This window comes from Euprymna scolopes, chromosome 43 (genome assembly GCF_053919585.1).
Source record: "Euprymna scolopes isolate OS-2025 chromosome 43, ASM5391958v1, whole genome shotgun sequence".
NCBI classification, from domain to species: domain Eukaryota; kingdom Metazoa; phylum Mollusca; class Cephalopoda; order Sepiida; family Sepiolidae; genus Euprymna; species Euprymna scolopes.
The window spans coordinates 12,596,181-12,618,587 of record NC_136524.1 but is presented as its reverse complement, the minus strand read 5'-3'; the positions used below and the strand labels follow the sequence as shown (position 1 = coordinate 12,618,587).

At 34.3% G+C, this 22,407-nt stretch overlaps 1 protein-coding gene across 7 annotated transcripts in view; it reads left to right on the top strand.

Moving 5' to 3' along the window:
• The window catches only part of LOC145268193 (uncharacterized), a 175,863-nt gene that overhangs the window by 118,999 nt on the left and 34,457 nt on the right, over window positions 1-22,407 (top strand). For 5 of the 7 annotated variants that reach the window (XM_080123433.1, XM_080123435.1, XM_080123431.1 and 2 more), the window contains 4 exons: window positions 7,355-7,481; window positions 10,294-10,440; window positions 12,982-13,146; window positions 22,351-22,407. The exon at window positions 22,351-22,407 is cut by the window's right edge and continues 18 nt beyond it. In XM_080123433.1, coding sequence (XP_079979559.1) covers window positions 7,355-7,481; window positions 10,294-10,440; window positions 12,982-13,146; window positions 22,351-22,401 — 490 coding nt within the window. In that variant the 3' untranslated portion in view covers window positions 22,402-22,407. The remainder of the gene's footprint in view (window positions 1-7,354; window positions 7,482-10,293; window positions 10,441-12,981; window positions 13,147-22,350) is intronic. The other 2 variants (XM_080123437.1, XM_080123432.1) reach the window with 2 other exon arrangements.

Below are 22,407 nucleotides of genomic sequence, written 5' to 3'. Positions count from 1 at the left end.
TAATTAAAAATCAACTTTTCAGCTGTCGGATTTTGCTACAATAACGAAGAAGCACCCTTTTTTATTGGCCAACCTGTACAATGAGCCCTCCCCCCCCTCATATTTTTCTATTTTCATCTGTTTTTCAATTTTTATACCGGACTATTAGTGGTTGGAAACTAATCTTCCTGAGTATCCAAAACAAAATGCCAAAAATACAATATGTAAAGATTTTTATGGGGTGTTCAGTTTCTAATACAAAGTTCTAATAAATTGATCCCCCTTATTGGAAACACGAAACTGAATTATTGCCTGTATGGTTGGGAGAGGTTCTTTTCATCTTTTTCAATATTTTCAGTAGATTATCATCGATTAGACACTCATTTACCAGATTCTGCAAAAATAAAAAAAAATCTGCTAAAAATTAAATATTTAAAGATTTTTAGGGGGTCTCTCAGTTTCTAATACAATGTAAGTAGAAGTTTGTGGTGGTTTAACTTTGTGTTATAATGTTCTTTTTTGAAGTAAAAATAAGCTGTTTGCATATAAATTCCAAAACTCATTTCACTCTGAATAATTTAGGTGACTGAAATAAGAATTAACCACAATTAGTAAAATTGTCCCCAAACAATGACCAACAATTGAACAGACTCTTAAATAAATCGGTTTTGTGTATCCGTTGATATTCCAGTCTGAGAAGGTTTATTAGAAACTGAGCACCTCCTAAAAATCATTAAATATTGATTTTATCTGCATTTTCTTTCAGTAGATTCAAAAATTGAAAAAAAGGAAAATAAAAAAAAATTATAAGGGGTATGTGTATTGTACAGGTAAGCTTTTTTTAATACATTTTTAATGATTTTTATGTCAAATATTCTTAATACTCATTTTTATGAACATATTTATTTTTAAAAAGTAGATTAATATTTGCTAGAGGACCAATTAAAGACTTTTAAAAAGTTAAATTTTTAGGGTATTCGGCTCTGTTTTGCATATCACATTAAAAATTGTCCCCGACAAGTAGTTTTCCTAATATTAAAACTTTTATACAATGTTATCCATGTTGTTTTTTATTTGTGTGCTCACAAAAAAAAAAAAAAACAGATGAAAAAAGAAAAACAGATGAAAAAAGAAACAGCCGAATACCCCTAAAATTACTTTTAAAAAGTAAGTTTTTAGTTGGTCCCCGAGAGCACATTGACCAAAAAAATGAGTTATGTACGATACATTTATAAAACTAAATAAACATAATAAAAAAAAACAGTTTACTGATATTCTGCAGTCATTTATTGTGAAAATGTGTCTGTACACATTCATCCTACTCCTTAAAAATGTTGTGAAAGTTTAATTAATTAATAAAATTGATGTCTTGTAGCCAGTGAATATTCCCCATATAATAAAATGGTCACTTTGTTACAAAGAAAATCGCTTAATTTATTCAATAAAAATTAAATAGAATATTATAATTAAAGAGACATTAAAACATGCATGTATATGATGAAAATGCTATATCAAAATGTCAAAGTAATCAGTCTTGTAATTTTTTTAGATTGTCTATTAGTAACAAACGAACACTTAGATTTTTATTTATAGATTTATTATTATCTTCATATTTATCTCCAGTTTTATTTCTATTTTTTATATTCTTCTCATGGTTTTATTTTAATCTTCATTTTAACATTCTAATATTTCCTTCCTAATTTACCATAAGCAAGATGTCTGATGAGAAGTATTAGGCTTTGAAATTCCTGGGTATAAATAGCTCCTCTTACAATGTTTTCTTCCTTGTTAAACTTATTAAAGAATGTGTCCACTATAGCATTTGACTTAGCTTGGTTATCTGTTGGCATAGAAAACTATATTTCTCTCAAAGAAATTACAACAAAAACCAAACACCCAGCCTTGCTACACCCCTGAGTGTGCTGCTGCTATTGCTCGTAGAAACAACTATTTCAATTGTTTTAAATATAATGGATGTTCTGAAACTAAAGTTGGCTTTAGGACTGCCAGTAATCACTGCAAAAGGATTATAAATAATGCAAGAAAGTCATGCTCAGTCCATCAAGTCCAGAGACTTGATGGACTGAAGCGAATAACAAGCAGATGTACATCATCCATTTCGATCATCAACTTTGCATCAAACTTAATCTTATGCAATCAGGGCCATCTAATTAAATTACTCTGAAGACGGATAACAATCTGAGTGACCTCCACATCTGTTTGTAATGATGCCAGCAATGCAACTGGTCTTGATAATATTCTGGTCATAGTTTTTGTTTTACAAAGAAGTCACCACTCGAGGATAAAGGTAATGAGTGTATAGCAGTCAATGAGACAACATTATAGTAAGTAAAGTTAGTGGGGAGTTGGTAAATTGGATTTCTTAAGAAAGAAACTTTGTTCATGGAATCCATGTTTAGGTTTAGGCACAGATAAAGAGTAGGGGAAATTATTGATAGCAATTTCAGGTAGACGAGTGTTTGTTGTGAAAGTCGGGAAAGAGGGGGGACCATAGATTGGGGCTCAGACAAGCACTTGCCATGAAAATAACCATAAAGCAGAAAGACTCACAATATCTCTCCTCTGGGAAAGAGATGCAGGGAGGAGAAAAGCGCATCCTCCACTAGGCTACAAAGTCTGTTTTGAACTCTGTCAAGGTGGGATAAGGTAGGATAAGGCAAGATAAGGCAACAGTTCTCCATCCTTGGACATACCTGGCTCTTATACAGGTAGAGAATTGCATCAGCAGTAAGATATCTATTGGAGTGGTAGAACAATCCCACCATTTTTCCAGCGATATTACCAAAAAATTTTATGTACGTGTTTCATCTCAGATTAGGAGTAAAGGTTAGACCCAGAAGCTTGTCAAAACATGGAGCCTTCCCAAGACAAGAGCTATTCATTTCAATTGGTGCCAAACAAAGATCAGAGCATTGATGATGTAAAGATAGAAGCTTGATTTTAGATGCATTGAACTTAATCAGTCACCTATTTCCCCATTGTACCACGTGCTCAAGATCAAAAGAGAGAGAATCCGAGAGAACTTGGTCATTTACAACTTTTGAAGTGTTGTCATAGATATTAGTTTTGTCAGCATAGATGTCTATGAATGATCTAAGGATGTGATTTGAGAGATCATTGATGTAGATCAAGAAGAGAGTTAGGCACAGGATGGACCCCTGGGGGACTCCAGCTTTAATACTGAGAGTTTCTGATTTCTGTCCATCAACCACTACTCTTATGAACCTATCAGAGAGAAATGATTTAATAATTGAAAAGACATTTCCAGCTATACTGTAGCTGGAGATGTTGTGGAATAAACCTTTATGCTATACCCTATCAAAGGCCGTTGATATGTCAAGAGCAATTGCCTCCTAGAAAGGAAACCTCCGTCAAGAGATTCGCTAATCCTATGAGATATAACTGTTAGAATATCTGCTGTAGATCTAGCAGAACAGAAACCATATTGCATGTCACTAAGAAGGTTATTTCTGCTTAGGTGGTTGACTACTTCTCTATTTTACAGCTTCCAACAAATTACTCATGACTCACAGGAGATATTGGTCTGTACTGATAAGGAGATGAGCAATCACCTGAATTTTTAAATAGGAGCATACTGAGGAGGTTTTCCAGTGTGTTGGGAAGCAATTTTCCTTGAGACAATGCTTAAACAGCTTTGTGAGTATGGAACCTAGTTCTTGTTGAAGCTTTTTCAGCACTATAATTGGAATGCCGTCAGGTCCAGTTGCTTTACTGGAATCAAGGTTTTTGATTAGCTTGGCAACATCATGCACACAGATATTTATATGTGGCATAGCCTGTTTTCAAATACGGGGAATTGACAGCTTTGATCACATAGGGTAGAATTAGCTGCAAAGTGTTTGGCTTTGTTTGATGCTGACGAGATTAGCTCAGGCTTCTGTTTGCTATTTGCCAAAACTGGTGGGGACCAAGCCACTGCTCAGCTACTTTGGACTTGACAGACTGAGCATACAACTCTCTTTATTACTCTTTTACAGTGGTTGCTGGCAGTCCTGAAAGCAGCTTTAGTCTCAGCACATCTATTACATTGGAAGCAATGGGAAAAGTGATTTCCGTGCACATTCTGGAGAGAACCACGGCTGGCTGTTAGGTTTTTGCTGGAATTTTTTTGAGAATATGAAGCTGTCTATACTTACAATTAACCATTCCGTCAGTTCTGATACTATAGAAGACACATTCTTTTTAAATATTGAACGCAGAGGTAGATCTGAGATAAATGTGCGGAAGCTATCCCAATCAGCCAAAGAGTATCGATATACTGTACAATGGAGAGGTACGTCTGAGGACTTATTACATTTTGTTTTTATCTTAATTGATACAACAGAGTGATCGGAAGATCCCAGTGGAAACAGAATGGAGGATGAACATAGTCAGGGTAAGTTGTGAGAAAAAGTCTAGGAGACCTGCATATTGACCGTCAGTGTCGGGCACACGCTTGGGTTCGTGAACAATCTGAGTTGGGTTATGAGCAATGAAGAAATTGTGACAGAACCTTCCCTCATCATCTGTCTTGTTTGAGTGGGCTAACTATTCCACATTGTGAACATTGAAGTCTCCATAGATGTGAATGTTATCCGAAGGATAAGCAAACAGGATGTGGTCAATTTTCTCAGATATACTCTTAAAGATAGTAACTCCATTGTTGTGGGGGCGATAGAGCGCAAATATAAACACAGTTGTGTGAGCCAGTGCAACCCGGAAGAAAGGGTAATTCAGGGTCTTCTTTAGTGATGTCCCTACCACATGGAAAGCCATCTTTAATGTAGGCACATATTCCATGCCCATGGCGATCTTGAGGATCAGATTTGGAAGTTAAGTTAGAGTATCCTTTAATTACAAACTCATCTAGGGAAATAGTCTATTCAATGCCAGTTAATAGTTAATAGGTCTGGTTTAGTCTCCTGTCATTGGGTTTCAACCCCTGGAAGGTTGGAATGTAGACCCCATGATGTGAGAGAAGGAGACATGGTAGTGGGGGTCTATGTTGGAAGATGGAGTTCTGGGTTTATTCATGTATATTTTCTGGAGACTTTTCATGAAGTTTTTGGATTTGTGGAACCGGTCTACAGACTTGGTTAGAGAAGGATAGAGAGAGAAAATAAGAGAGAAAAAAAGGAAGAATTTTTTTTGTAGCACATAAGGTAAAGCTGTAACAATTACCCACTAATATAGCATTGAGACGCCCCACCAGAAGCTACTACCTGGTCCAGAATCCATTCACCAAATGGCAATACAACAGCCCTAGTACTTTGCACTTGCTGATAGGACAGACTCCTTAGTGGTTAGTCCAAGGTTCGGGTCCCTGACTATTACGTGGATAATGTCAGCTAGATAAAACGTTGACCTCCAGCACCCTTACTAGTGACATGGCCACAAGGATAGACATAGAAACAGAAAATTTCCGACATCTCGGGCTACTGCTCACGCAAAACTGCCAATCTAGAATACAGCCTTTTCTTTTCCCTTTGTCAGAAACATCACTCATTGGAAATGAGGACCGAGGGACAAATAAGGAGAAGCAAGAGTTATAGGAACTACCGATAACGCATCCATAATGCATTATCTACTCTCCATTTAAAAAATGAAAAAAATATTAAGTAATATAAGTCAAATTGATATGCTAAAGGGAAAGTATGGTGATAGATTCTCACAAACTGAAAATGAATAGAATTGTCAGATATATTTAATCATGTATTTTTCTGGAGACTTTTATTCTTGGGTTTTTGGGATTTGTGGAATAGGTCAACAGACTTGGTTAGAGCAGGGCAAAGAGGGAAAGTACGGGAGAAAAAGAAGTGAAAATTTTTTTATTTTTGTAAACCATAAGGTAAAGCTGTAATAATTACCCATTAATATGGTATTGAGAAGCCCCATCACAAGTACTGCATGCTCCAGAATCCATTCACCAAATTGCAATACAGCAGCTGCAGTACTTTGCACCTGCTGATAGGACAAGTGGTTAAGCCAAGGTACAGACCCCTGATTATCAGGCAAATAATGTCAGCCCAGTTAAAACATTTCCCTTTAGCACTCTTATTAGTGACATGGCTACAAGGATAGACATAGAAACAGAAAGTTTCCAACATCTCAGGCGACTGCTCATGCAAAAATACAGCCGACCTAGAATACAGCCTTTTGTCTTCCCTTTCACTCGTTCTAAATGTATAATTATGAGAAGTGAGAGTTATGGGAGCTGCTGATAATGCATCCACAATGTATTGTCTGAGGATCAATCATAACTCTCTTTCTTATCTTCATTAATAATCTTCCAAACCACAATTAAAGTTTATTCATTAACATATATGCAGATGACACTGCCATTTATGCCAACAATGACCAAGATTTCTGAGTTTGTCTCCTCCAACTTTGAGCATGTTGTGCAATGGAGTAAAAGTTAGCTGGTCATTTTAACGCATCCAAAACCAAGCTTCTATTTTTTCATCACCAATACTCTATAAGAGCTAGATACATCCTAAAATGGGAAGGAGCCACTCGATGCACTTTTTCCTGTTTGACAAAATTTAAAATAAGCTTCAAAATCTGATAGGTGATATCTTTTCTCCTTTCTGCAACCTCTTTTCTACAGAAGAGACGTTGTGAGCCTGGCTCTGCTTTATTGTTAGTTTCATGGCAAGTGTTCATTGGAGCTTCAAATTTCCACAAATTTTCACAAAAAATAATATTCGTAGCTACAACCACTATCAACATTTTCCCCACTCTTTATCTCTGTGTTTAAATCTAAACACAAATTCTATGAACAAAGCTTCTTTCCTAGAACTGTCCAACTGTGAAATGCTGTTCTGCTCACCTGCTTTCTGGCTGACTACAACATGATCATCTTCAAGTCCAATATAAACAAATTCTTGTTGAACTGTCTCCTTAAATAATCAATTTTTATCCAATTTCTATCATCATACATGTATTAACCCTTATCCTTGAATGGCTTTCAGGCCTTGATAAGCAGTGACTCGCCTATAAAAAAAAAATGACAAATAAATCCATATTTACTTTATCTTGTTTTTAACTATATGTACTAACAAATCATTGCTCATCAAAGCACTTGGAGATAAGGCTTAAAAGATGAGTTCTTGGATGAGGGATGTAAAACAAAAGCAGATAGCACGGTGGATTCGCAAGGGAATTTTAAAGAAAACGTGCAGAAGTCGTAAGGGTGGACTTGAGAGAAAGAAGGATAAATAGAAACCTGGGCAAAGGTATGTTAGTTTGGAAGTCAATTTCTTAAAGCTGTCCAACACATGCCAGCATTTATACTGAACGTTAAACTGAATACGATGAATGTTGAAGGCAAAAATTATTTCATTTTTCTTTTCAGCAAAGTTTTTGACCAAAGCTTTCAGCATTTGTCTAGTCCAATGTATTTACGCTGCATTCTCACTGTAAGACATATCTGTGAAGGACGATGTTTTCAAATGACAAGGAACATAAAAGATTTAAAAAAGGTGATTTTTTTTTATGCAAATTTAATTCAGTAATTTAATTGTAACACAGAAGGTTGTTGTTTGATTTGAAGTATTTTGCCTAATGAGTAATTTTTTTTTTAACTAATTGCCAATACAATTTCAGTTGAAGACATCTATTATATAAAAGGCAAAATGGGCGAGCGTTTGTGTATGTCCGTTTTTCCTCAGGCTTCTCACGTCGGTTACATTCATGGAGAAGTTTCCTTATACTTCCAAGATCATAATATCTCTGATTTGCGAACGAACATCATCTCTATCTTTTTGATTGAGTTTAAAAAAATTCTCTCGAGTGTTTGTTTGTCTTTCTTGTATAAATAAAGTGAAACTGATTGAAGCAAAGGCATCCATCTGACACACGCACACACCTCCAAACACCTGGGCAACACCAGGCACCCCCGCTAGTCATTTAATACAAGACAAAAATAAATAAATTGGTACTTGTGCATTTAACGAATCAGACATTTGCTTAACTTTGTCCGACACATGATGTCAACAGCCGGATAAAACCGAGTGTTGCCGATAAAATAAAAACAACGCTAGAAAATGACTGTAAAATGAAATTGTAAATTGTATAAACATCCAAAAATAAATAAATAAAAAGCAAAAACCTACCGTTCATTTATGTTTTTTTTTATTAGTAGTATTATTGTTTGAAATTGTTTTGTTTGCAAAATAAATACATAAAAACATTTTTTGTAAACATATAATAGTAAGTAATTATTTTTTTTTTAATGAAACATTTTTTTCCTACTATTTACGTAAAATAACCAACAAAAATGATATTTGTAGGATAATTTTTTTTTGTTCAAACAAAAGTTTAGTAATTGTTTTTATTATGAAACGTTTTTTTTTTTTTTCAACTATTTACGTAAGAAAAAATCGTAAGAGAAAAAGGAAAGGAACAAAACTTTTTTTTTTTTTTAAACCAGGATTTTTTTTTTTTTTTTTTTGCTAGGAACATATTTTCTCAGGAGGATGTATTTTCCTCAGACTTTTGGAGGGCATCAGATGAAAAGGTGGACGGAGATGAGATCGCGAATGTGATAGGAAGCTCCTTACCAATCAGGTAGCTTTCGGCGATGTAGGTTAATATGGAGTCAAACGACTGCCTACCAAACTTTTGTCTCTACATTAACTCTAAAAGATAAAGCCCCCAGTTGGTTCCGCATTCTCGTTTATTGCGCTGTTTGCTTCCTTCCACGCTCTACATGATCTGTTGTTGCCTGTGTTACAGGATCTACAAAATTAAGGCTGTAAGCCCTCCAACAGTGTGATACGACTATGGTCCCCCGCAGAATGTATTTTTTTATTAGTGGAAGGAGGGCTTTGGCATTCCTATTTGGTACGTTAACCAAAAAACCCTCCTTTTCGGTGGGGTCGGCATATCCACCGAAGACCCAGACTGGTGTTAGACGTCTGCCGACGTTGTGTTTCCGGCGGCTGAAGAAGACAGACACATCAATTTCGACCGTATGGCCTCCTGGGCCTCCTATCTGCCAGGGATTCCTGAGAAAGTAATCCCGGCATATATCTCACAGGAAATTCTTCCAGTCCATAGTATGGCATGACCGCAACCCACATTCGCGATGGAGATTCCTAGTTGCCGCCATCTCGAATGCCCATATTGAAATTCTCGTATGCTGCTCGACGCGTGTGCACACGGCATTAAGTTGAAACTAAGTACGCAGCATTTTGATTGGCTGATGACCATGTTTCGTCAGACAGCAGAAAAACCAGAGCTGTTGACATCATGCGTCGGACAAAGCCATCTGGTTCGTTAAATGCACAAGTACCAATAAATGAAATAACTATTAGATAGGAAGAAAATTAATGTATTTATTTTTTAATTATTAATAATTATTACATAATAATTAAAAAATATCTTAATTTTCTGCCAGATTGCTAAAAAAAAAAATACACTCTAGTTATGACTCTTGACCTCCAGATGTTGATGACTTATGAAATGATTTAGAAGAGATATTTGACTTTGGATGCGAAAATAATCAAGTTCCATTAAAGTATGTTCCAAAGATGAGAAGAAATGAGTAAGATGAAAAAAGATGAGTAGGATTTTTACACTCTCTAAGACAATGTCGATGTCATCATCCTAGCGAGTATAAAAATCCTACTTGTGAGACATCGGCTTATGTTCTTGGTGATGACCATCCCCCTTGTGTGAGATGAAGTAGGTATATTCCATAGTCGGATTTGGTAACGGTTTGCTTGATCTGTGTTTGTTAATGACATTCTTGCATGTGGCATGGTTATTTAAGGTTGCCTCACTTGCAAGAGATTTGAGTTTTGAATCCTGAGTTGGGATGTGTTCAACTTATGAGAACAAAACTCGAGTCTTTGATTCTAGTTTATTGATTTTTATGGCTCGTGTGAGCTGCAATGTTGCTTGACTGTGGAAATAATATATCACCTCTCACATTCTGAATATCAAGTGTCTGTATGTGTGTGTTATCGCCACCACAAACATTTTATTTGAATCTTTGAAGAAACCATTTAAACTCTCAAACTCATCATTTTTCTTATTTTTCTCATTGTCAATAATTTTCATGACTAAATTAGCATTCAAACTAAAGTTGTATTGAAAATAAGCCAGTACTTCTTTAAGATTTTTGAATAAACCTCAAGAATTGAGTATCTCCTATTTTTTTTCTACAGATAAAAAACAATATCTATAAACTGTTGGCTTCATTCCTATTTTAATCACATAAATTATTCAGCATAGTATTTTTCTCTTTTTATTTTAATATTTGTTTTTTACCTTTTTATTTTCTTTCAGATAAGTTATTACTTGAATACTCCCGAAACCTTCTACACTTGGTTAACAACTTATTTACCAAGTTTAAATGTTCCTTTAGATCAAGATAATGCCATTTTTAAATATTTAATGACTTGTCCAGAAAATACAGTGAAGTCATTGATCAAGGTAATTCTTTTACACAAAGCATTTTTTTTTTTTACATTTAATTTGTTTATGCTATCATAAAAGGGTGTATATTCAGTTGTGACTTTGACATCTTAAATAGATGTTTAAAAAAATAAAAAGGCTACAAAAATGATAACATTGTTTTAAAGATGAAGCATTTTATTCAAAATTAGTAGGGCTACCAAATGTTGCTTACCAGGTTAAAGATGGTGAACATTACATGCAATAGTATGATGAGGTGTGTTCTAGAATATTCTATATTTAAACTAACAAATATATTTTATTTGCTGATTTTATTTAGAAGTAAATCTTAAACTTTAAATCAAGAAATAGTTTTATTTTGTTGCTGAAATAAATAAAATGTAAAAAGTAAAATAATCAGCAGAAAACTAGGTGCTTGTCCAGAATTGCCTCGGTATTAAAAAACAAAAATAACAAAAAACCTGTATGGCTTGTGTACCCATGATGGAAAAGAAAATATTGCACACTAAAAAGCATGTATATTGCTCAAGAAGTTTTAGTTTTAAATGAGAAAATCAAATTTTATGACTGAGGAGTGACTCACAAGGTCATTTTAAAAACAGGCTAAAAAAAACAAGGGAGATAACTCCAAATAATGAAAACTTGAAAGCCGTTCTTAACATAGGAGAGGGCATAAAAAAATTCAAATTTGCTTAAAAATTATTTTCTGTATAAAAATGAAACTAATTGATCAATTTGTGATTTTTGGTGTATAATATTTCCTTTCTGTCATGCAGATTTTTTTTTTATATGAGGGAATTCTGGACAAGCAGCTAAAAACTTTACAAAATTGATTAAATAACATTTGCTGTGCAAAAATTACTGATATTATTACAAAGTTTGTTGAAATAATTTTTTTTATTACAAAATCAAGAAGCAGCTTCATAAGCAAAGAGAACCTAACCCTGCATGGTCACAGAATTATTGTGTTGACAGATGGAAAGTTCAGAAGCATTATGAGATGCCAAACCGGTGCAAGAAAATGCATTAAAAAAGTATCATGAGTGACTGATTTGCTTTAAGGTGTCCAAATGATCAATGCAGGCAGTGTACCTCCTTGTGTCATGAAACATTTTTTCTGATTGCACCTTAAAATTGAAAAAAATTATAAACATGTGGTCCCACAACATTGCAAGTGTTTGAAATTTACAGTAAAAGTGTGTCATTATCTTATTGAGGATGTCAATGGATTATAAACAACATAACGATAGATCGGCTTTTACATAATGGCGTCACCAATAAAGGACGCAACTCGAGACGGTGAAAACTCTTGTTAGTCCCTCATGCAACAGTCATCAGTTCAGAACACACTGTGGCCAATTGGAAAATTTCTTATGAGACATTTGTAAAGCATACTTCCTTAGGAAACAATGCTAGATAACTAAAAATCTTCCCAAAAAGTAGTCTACCCCCTAGCCTTAACAGAAAAAGGGAAGCAGCCAAAAATAAGGCATTTCTTACAAAAAAAAAAAAATGTTTTTATTTGTTACTATTCATTATTTTAGATGTTTCTGCATTTATCAACCCATGATTTTCACAAACTTACTCGATTGTGCCCACTAGATGATGAGAATAACCGGAAACGTCCGGGCAAACCTTATTACAAAAAACACAAATTGTTACAACTCCTCTCCTTCTCCATGTTAAGAATGGCAACGACCATAAAAATTCATTAAGTAATACATTAAAAAAAATGTCTTAATATCCAGAAAACTACTTGTCAACCATTTACAGTTCTTCCCATGATCCACCGGGCATACCTGAGTAACTTAGTGGAAATTGTGGGTCAATAAATGCAGAAGTACGTTATTTTACAAAAAAGTAAATATTTATTAATGAAACTTACTGTAGGTTGATTTGTTTTGCTTTGTTTTTTAATTGTATTTCCATTTTCTTCATTTAAATCATATGATAAATGTTTTCTATCTTTTGTTTTCTTTTTCTAGCATCTGAAAAATTTGATCTGTGCACTGTATCTTCTGGCAGTTTATATAAGCTGCTGGAATATGCTGATACAACATTCACAAAAAATGGGTTATTCTTTGCATAAATACTTTAATGTTTTAAAACAATTAAAAACATTAAAAATATTTGAGCCTGTTTTTTGTCAGCTTTTATGGTGGCCACCAATCACCAAGTCTAAACTTTACATTGGGAATTTCATGGAGATATACTTGATTCCACATATGTCCTCTGAGTAGCTTGTGAGTTGGCCTGTTACTGCTGTTTGGCTATTTGCAGCTAGTTTCCATATCTGAAGATCATTCACCTGCCTACCACCTAGGGACCCAGTGAATAAGAGACAGTTGCTTTACAACATTTCTAATTATTAAAATTTAACATTATTTTAATTTCTCACACAAATACTATATATGATTATTTGTCCCCTTTTTTAAACAAAACTCAAACTTACCAAAATATTTTTTAAATTGGATTTTCTTTTTTCTTTTTGCAAATATACAAAAAGAATCAAAATGATTGTTAATTTATTGATTATAAATTTTTTATTTTCTTTAAAAGTTGTTGTCAAGAAAAGAACTTCAAGATGAAATACAAATTTATACAAATTTGAAAGAAACATCAGATTCACAACTTTCTAAAGAACTTTCTGCAGAACTTTCAGAAGAATTAACAGCAGTTTCAGATCTAGAAATGAAACGATTGTCATCATCTAGAAAAAGAAAAGTAAGTATAAATTCTTGAAAAAAGTAATTATATTGTCAAGGCCAGAAGTGATGATTAAAAAGAGATTGTCTGTGTCTGTATATATTAGAACATTTCTGTTCTTAGCATATTTTAGGGGGTGGGGGCTACTTCTCTATATAAATGGATCAAGTTGGAGGCATGGAAAGACATAACATTTTATGAGAATATTAAAAGGATTTCAAAGAATTTGTCATTTTTAACAACTTTAGCATTTGTTTACACAGATCAAAGTTTTATGTTAAATGTTTGTGCTTACAAAATTATTGGAACTAATTTTACCGTTTTTGATAAGGAAAGAAAAACTGTCATATCTTTGCCAGTAATTGATTTATCCTTAAAATTAAGTGTGTTGCAATTGGGAGGGGCGACAAATGGAGTGAAAGTGGCAGTTGATTGTACAACTAAATAGCAGGATTCTTCCTACATTAAAAACTGATGTCTCTAAACAAGTAAATAACACTTGCAATGTTTATATTTGTTTATTTATTATAAAGATGTTATGCAAATAAAACTATGGATTTTAAAAATTTTATGTTATTATTAAATATTTAATATAATTCCCTTATTTTGTTTCAAAGATCCCCAATTTTATAAAGCAAAAAGTTTTGTAAGAAAAAAAAACTTATTTAAATGTTTTTTTTTGTTTGTTTTTTTAATTAATTTTTTCCGTTTTGTTAAAAATATTATTCTTTTAATAAATTTCTAAATGTATTGTAAAAAATGTCTGTTTGATTATAATTTTTCAATAAGTAAATAAAATAGAATAAACAAAAAATATATGCCCTTTTGATCATTGATGATCTTGAAGTGCTTCAGTCATAATTGATGTGATTCTTTTGAGTTGGCAAAAATACTTAAGGTGTCCAAAAAAAAAAAAAGAAAAATGTATGCAGTTTGTGTTTCAGAATTTTTGAGATGAGGATTACTAATTTAGATTATTTGGACTACTGTTCTCAACTTGAATATTATTTTTCACACCCTTTCCAAAAATGTAAAATCCGACCTTCTAGTTTGCCCTTGTTCCATCATGATTAGATGTAAGTTTTAAGTAATTTGTAATTGCATTAATATCACTTGTACTGAGAATTGCAAGTCCTGTAACACAACAGATAAAATTGCTAAGTAATAATCAGTTTTAAGTAACAGTGTTGTTAAGGTTGAAGGTTCAATCTTTAGTGTGGACAATACTAAAACTATAAGAAAGAATTACTTAAGCCTTCTACTCTGATGAAATAAAAGCAAGTTACCCATATGGATTAAATAACAGGATCAATTCAAAGATTCCTGAGTTTGGCAAAATGCACCTGTAGAAGAAATTAGATCAACTAAAATTTATGAGAATAGTATTCCAAACAATACATTATATTCCTGCTCTCAAAATCTCCAAAATATTAGGTGCAGAAACATATCTGTAATTTGATTGGCTGTACTCTTCTCTTTTACAGGTGTGATGCTCTTAGTCTCGGTTTTTTCTATAAATATCCAGAATTGTCTGTTTCCTGCTTTCTTTGTTCCAGCTCATTTGATTTGCTGGTATCACTATTCTGATACATCATTGTTATACAGCTTCCAATTCCAGTAACTTCTTTTCACAAACTACAGGCTTAGAATAATAGTCAGAATAATCCAAATGATACTGTTTATTTATGAAAATATTCACAGTAGTTTCATTAAAAAGTCTGCAATTTCCAGTTTTAGTATACTTTCTCCAAAGTAGTGAGGAGTGGGTGCTTATAATAAATGACTGGCATAAACAGATTGAGTTTTAGGCATCAGTAATTTTTTTTCTTTTTTTACAATAAGAATGTTCTTAGAACATTTTTTTGTGCCAGTCCATAACTCCTCATCTTTCTCCCTACAAAAAAAGCATTTTATCATGTACATACTTGTGACAGAAAAAATTGTACATTTTTTTCATAAGTGAAAAATCCTAATGATTTCCTTTTACTTATAATTGTAGGTTCCATTGAATAAAGCCAGTTTTGTGTTTCATTTTCCTGGATATGATATTAAATTATATGAGAAAGTCGTACAGCATTGATTTGATCGAGAGTAAGATGAAGGATGGTGATTAAGATGGTTTGAACATATACTGAGAATCAATGACAGTTGCAAAACTCACTTTTAAATTAGATTTACCAAGAAACAATCAAGACGAAGATTAATGGTAATTAGATGGGCAAACTGATGCCCTACACTAGGGGTTGGCAACTCATTAGACTCTGCAGGCCGGATTGTATTATAATGACAGGTTGCAGGCCGAACATATGCCCTTAATGAAAAATTAAGGAAAATCCCTGTCAATTTGAGTATTTAAAACCATAAAGTATTTAAAATTGTAATGAAAATAAACCAAGTATCATAAAAACTAAGAAAATTTAAAATTAAAAAAAAACTAACAAAAAATTAGTTTTATTCAAGGAACGTCAAAATACTTCAAAGTAAAAAAAAAAAACTCAACATAAAACAAAATGAAATGCATAACACAGTATATGATCCATGTCGAGCCAGACAGCAGGCAAAAAATGGTACTTATGCATCCTTTGAACCAGACGTAACACAACGTTCACTTGACTTTCGCTGGAGCATGTCATCAACAGCTGAATAATGCTGAGCGTTACCGATTAAATCATAACACTACATAAAAGAAAACAGTAAAATTTTAAATGTAGAAACATCAACCAAAAAAAAAAGCAAGAAACTACTGTAATTTTTAATTTTTACGAAGTGCGTGAAGAAAAATTTTTTTTTTTTGTGCGTCAAATAATTTTTACTTTTTTTTTTTTTTTTTTTTAAATAAGTGTTAGCAAATTTTTTTGGATAATTTTTTTTTCCGAGTATTTTTTAATTTTATGATGGAAAATTGAAACAAATTTTTGTTTATGTGTTTCAAATATTTTTTATGAAACAACAAAAGTGAGTAGGTTGGGCTTGTTTATTTTATTTTATTTTCTTTCGACTTTTTTTTTTTTTTTGCCAATTCGACTGGGAGTAGTTAGACTCTTTTTTTCTTAGGAAGATGGGGTTTTTTGCTCAGACTTTTGGATGGCATCAGAGTATAGGAAAGTGGGTGGAGAAGATGTAATAAGTCCCCAGGCGTACCTCTCCATCGTACAGTATATCGATACATTATGGCTGACTGGGATAGCTTCCGCACATTTATATCAGATCTACCTCTGCATGTTTAAAAAGGATGTGTCCTCTATAGTATCAGACCTGACGGAATGATTAATTGTAGGTATAGACCGTTTCATATCCCCAAAAATGTTCCAGCAAAAACCTAACAGCCAGCCATGGTTCTTTTTAGAATGTGCTGCTGCCATTGAGCACAGAAATCACCTTTTCCATTGCTTCCAACGTAATAGATGTACTGAGACTAAAGCCGCTTTCAGGACTGCCAGCAACCATTGTAAGAAAGTTAAAAGAACGAAAGAGAGTTGTATGCTCAGTCTGTCAAGTCCAAAGTAGCTGAGCAGCGGCTTGGTTCCCACCAGTTTTGGCAAATAGCAAACAGAATCCTGAACAGAAGCGTGTGCTTTATCCCAACTATCATCAATGGACCTGAGATAATCTTGTCAGCATCAGACAAAGCCAAACTCTTTGCCAAAGAACTTCACAGCTAATTCTACCTTTTGCGACCAAGGCCACCAACCCCCAATATTTCCTTCTGTATCAGAAAACATGCTATGTGATATACAAATATCTGTACGTGATGTTGCCACGCTAATCAAAAACCTTGATTCCAGTAAAGCAACTGGACCTGACGGTATTCCAATTATAGTATTCAAAAAACTTCAGCCAAAATGTTGTCTTAAGGAGAATTGCTTGCCACCACCCTGGAAAATCTCATCAGTATGCCCTGTATTTAAGAATTCAGGTGATCGCTCATCTCCTTCTCAGTACAGGCCAATAAGTCTCCTGTGTATCATGAATAAGTTGCTGGAATCTGTGTTAAATAGAGAAGTAATCAAACATCTCAGCAAAAATAACCTTCTTAGTGACACACAATATGGTTTCCGTTCTGCTAGATCTACAGCAGATGTGCTTACAGTTATATCTCATAGGATTAGCGAATCTCTCGACAGAGGCAACCTTTCTAGTACAATTGCTCTTGACATATCAATGGCCTTTGATAGAGTATGGCATAAAGGTTTCACAAGATCTCCAGCTATGGTATAAGTGGAAATGTCTTCTCAATTATTAAATCATTTCTCTCTGATAGGTTCATAAAAGTAGTAGTTGATGGGCAAAAATCAGAAACTCACAGTATTAATGCTCGAGTCCCTCAGGGGTCCATCCTGTGCCCAACTCTCTTCCTGATTTACATTAATGATCTTCCAAATCACATCCTTACATCATTCGTAGACATTTATGCTGATGACACTACCATCTATGGTAGCACATCTAAGACCGTAAACGACCAAGTTCTCTCTGATTTTCTCTCCTCTGATCTTTGGCATGTGGTACAATGGGGAAAGGAGTGGCTGGTTACTTTTAATGCATCTAAAACCAAGCTTCTATCTTTACATCATCAACGTTCTGATCCACATCTGGCATCAATTGAAATGAATGGCTCTCGTCTTGTTTTGACAAGCTTCTAGGCTTGACCTTTACTCCTAATCTTAAATGGAACACGTACATTAAATCTGTTGCCAAGGCCGCTGGAAAAATGGTGGGATCCTTCTATTGATCCAGTAGATATCTCACTGTTGATGCAATTCTCTATCTATATAAGAGCCAGGTACATCCAAGGATGGAATACTGTTGCCACATCTGGGCAGGAGCTGCTAGAAAGGACTTGTCCTGCCTTGATAGGGTTCAAAATAGACTTTGTAGCCTCGTAGGAGATGTCCTTTTCTCTTCTCTACAACCTCTATCACCCAGAAGAGATGTTGCAAGTTTGTCTTTGCTTTATCGTTAGTTTCATGGCAAGGGCTCAACTGAGCTTCAATCTATGGTCCTTCTCGCCAAACTTTCACAAGAAACACTCGTCTAGCTGAAAACACTATCAATAATTCCCCTCACTCTTTATCTGTGCCTAAACCTAAACCATGAAAAAAGCTTCTTCCTTAGAACTGCACGCCTGTGGAATTGTCTTCCATTTTCCTGCTTTCCAGCTGACTACAATCTGATTGTCTTCAAGTCCAACATAAACAAGTTCTTGATAAGCCGTTCTACTTAAGTTAACAAATTTACCAGATTTCCATTACTAACAATTACTATATTGTTAAATTGACTACTGTACGCTCTTAACCCTTATCCTCGAGTGGTCTTTGGGCCTTGATAAGTGGTGATACTCATGTAAAAAAAAAAAAAAAAAGCCGTAGCTCTTTACCAATCGGGTAGCTTTCGGTGATGTAAGTTAATATGGAGATAAACAACAAAGAAGGTCCCAATCTGGATTGCTATCCACCGTCGACATTTAACATTGACACATCTCCAGCCATAGCCATCTGTTATGCTCCCTCTTTTCGCTAGGATGCACTCGTGGCTGCTATTTGCATATTTTAGCAATTTTTTTTTATTTTTTTTTTCTGTTGACAAAAATCTATTACAGAGGTTGGTGTGACCAGATAATCGAATTCATTTTTTTATTTTTGTTAGATCTTCTCTACTTTTTTGACTTGCATGTGAGTAATGGTGGATTTTTTTCCCTCTTTCAATTGGGATCCAAATTCTTGTCTGCTGCTTGGGCGCGTGCATGCACATCGAGTTGGATGTGGTGTTGTGATTAGCTGATCATCATGTTACATTAGCTAAACTCGAGCTGTTGACGTCATGTTCCAGGAAAAGCTGAGCCGAACGTGGAATTACATCTAGTTCAAAGGATGCATAAGTACCCAAAACATAATAGGTGAAAAACTCTTGTTTGAGAAGAAGAGTATAAGATAAAAACAAGATCCATTACAAGATTCTGACAACTTACATAGGGTAGGTGGCATGGGTAAGTGATTGGAGGTTGCTGTTGGAGGAATGAAATAGAAAGTCTACTGAGACAACATTATCCCTTTGAAGCTATCCCCACCAAATATCTGTCATCAGTTGGGCAATCAAATTGGCTTTCAGTTTGTTTGTTTTTTTTAAACAGAGGCAATTCGATTTTTATTGTGTTTTTGTAGTCATAGTATTCAAATTTGGTTGGTGAATCAGAGAAAGATAACAGCAGGCTTTTTGTTAAATCCAAAAGAATCGTCTTTCATGTTAAAAAATCATTGGTAATCAGGCTTGTGGACCAGTCAAAATGCCTTCACAAGTCAGATCTGGCCTTGCAGGCCATAAGTTGTCAACCCTTGCTCTACACAATGATTTCTGTAAAACTCACTTTAATCCTGGATCAGGCCTGTGGTCCTGCCAAGTGGAAACCTAAATCCATTATTATGAGCTCTGCTGTAGCTTGGGAATAACACAAAGAAAAAAATACATAATACAGTAGGGAAGTTTCTTTGGTGAGCTCTTAGCGAGTGTAGAATCAATCACTAGTTACAATTATTCCCAGGTCCACTCTGGCCCAACATGGGAGTATGTGTTCCGTATATGGCTTAAATAGAATTTGTCCTCCAAAAGACACTAGATTGCTTTGGACTCTTTTAGTCACCACCACCACCACACACTTCAAAGTCCATTTTTACCAGCTTATCCCCCCCCCCCGTCTACCCTATTTCTGAACTCTATAAACTATAAACTAGCTGTAAGTGCTCTAGCAATGACACACTAGTTGTGAGGTCTAAATTTGCAATGTTTGAAGAATATGAAATTACGCCTTAGTCATGTTACTCCCAGATATATTTTGACCTGGGATTAGAGTAACTGTGAGGATCTCTCGTATTTATTGGTAAAATAAAATTTACCAATTACAGAAACTATTCACAAAATATATCCTTACATGCTATATGACTCTACAATCTATTCGAAAGAATTTTTTAAAAATAAAGACTAGTACCTGTTAATTGGTGAAATGTAATCTCTCCAGGGTATGGCATGAAATAGCATCCATAGCAAACCTCAAATAAATATTTTAAAATATTAAAAGCTTCTGTGTCAGATCTTTACTCCTGATCTGAAATTGAACACGTATATCAAATCCGTTGCTAAGGCTGCTCGAAAAATGGTTGGATCATTCTACTGCTCCAGTAGATATTCACTGCTGATGCAATTCTCTGCCTATATCCTTGAATGTACCTGGCTCTTGCCAGGTACATCCAAGGATGGAGTACTGTTATCACACCTGGGCAGGAGCTAATTGGAAGCACTTATCCTACCTTGACAGTTCAAAATAGACTTCATAGCCTAGTAGGTGATGCCCTTTTCTTTTCCCTGCAACCTCTTTCCCACAGAAGAGATATTGTGAGCCTGTTTCTGCTTTATCGTTATTTTCATGGCAAGTGCTATGGTCTCCTCTTGCCAAACTTTCACAAAAAACAGGTCTAACTGAAACCACTATCAATAATTCCCCCCACTCTTTATCTGTGTCTAAGCCTAAATGTAGATTCCATGAACAAAGCTTTCTTAGAACTGCACCCCTGTGGAACTCTGTTCTGTTTTCCTGCTTTCCAGCTGACTACAATTTGGTTGTCTTCAAGTCCAACGTAAACAAGTTCTTGATGAGCCATCCTCTTAAGTAATCCAATTTTCCAAATTTCCACTACTAACGATTATTATCATATTGTCTCATTTACTAATGTACAATCTTTAACCCTTATCCTCGAGTGGCTTCTGGGCCTTCATCATGCAAAAAAAAAACTTGAAGCATAAAAGAAATGTCTAAGCAAAAAAAACTGAACTTAACATCAAGAAATTCTTAAAAAGTCGATATGGTTATGCCATATTAACAAACATTGTAACATTTTTGAGATGTGGATTGATAATTTGTATTAGCTTGTTTGGACTACTGTTTTCATCTTGAACTGTGACACAATGGCTAAAAGTGCTAAGTATAATCAGTTCTTTTGAAAAATTCAATCCTCACTATAGGTAATTCTAAAAATACAATCATGAATTACTTAAGACTTTTACTTGATCATGGCTGGCAAAACAAGAGCACTTGTGGATTGAATAAAGGGTTCTGTTCAAAATTCCATGCAGATTCACAAGTTCAAGATGCATTTGAAGACGGTCAGAGATCAACTGAAATGTAAGAATAACATCCAAGATGAGAACAAGAGTTTGAATAATCTAAAATATTACATATGCAGGATATTTTTGAATTTGAGTCATTGAGAAAGTATAGAACCATACTGGTCTCTTAATGACCATTGAGCCCCGAATGTTTGTGTTATGGTTTTCTCTTGATCTTGTTCTGGTCATGTAATAATTATAACTAATATTATTATGGAGATTCTTCTGCTGATGCTGGGGACATGGTTCTGGAAAACACAGGGTGGATGGCATGATTGACTATTGATGTACCTTAAGCTGTTCAGTAGGCTTGTGGTAGAGTTGCTGGACAGGTCCAATGTTACAGTTAAAAAATCCACACAAGTGAGGTTTGTGTCAATGGTGATATTAAAACAGAGTTCTTTAAGGAATGTGGTCATTTGTTTTCTGAGGCTGTCTAGGTTCTGACAATTGTAGTTGCGTGAAAGACATAAACCATCATCTTGGTAGAGGCCGAATTCATGATTAGGGAATGTGCATAAAAAGGCCTACCAGATCACACACAATTGCACTATCAAATGCTCACATTGGAACATCAAAGGGGTCCTCAGGATTGGATTTCTTAACCCACGTTTTGTTGTCAAAGAAGAGAATTTCTAGCGTGGAGGATAGTTTCGAGTTCTAAGTCACTGATCGCCATGAAAGATTCGGCAAGGATTTTCCTGCTGATGGAATATCATCAATATTATTGTTGTTATTGTTATTTTTATCATTATTGCTATTATTATTATTATTATTATTAATAGTGATTAAAGGATTGGTCATATAATATTAATGGTAGTGATGGTAGTATTGGTAAATATTGTGAAAGCAGTAGGACTATCTCAGCATAGATATGTATTACTTTTTATTATATTTTCTATATATTAATATATGTTGATACTCCTTTATAGTCCTTAAGTGTCATTTACTATTGTATAAGTTATTTAAAAATTACCTTAACTATTTTTAATTATCTTAAATTTCTCCATTCACATTTATTCTATTATTTTTAAAAGCGTTCTTTTTGAAAATTTATCATTTCATAAGTTGAAAAGCTACAACAAACATCCATATGAATGCTCTGACCTTAATTGCTGATTTCAA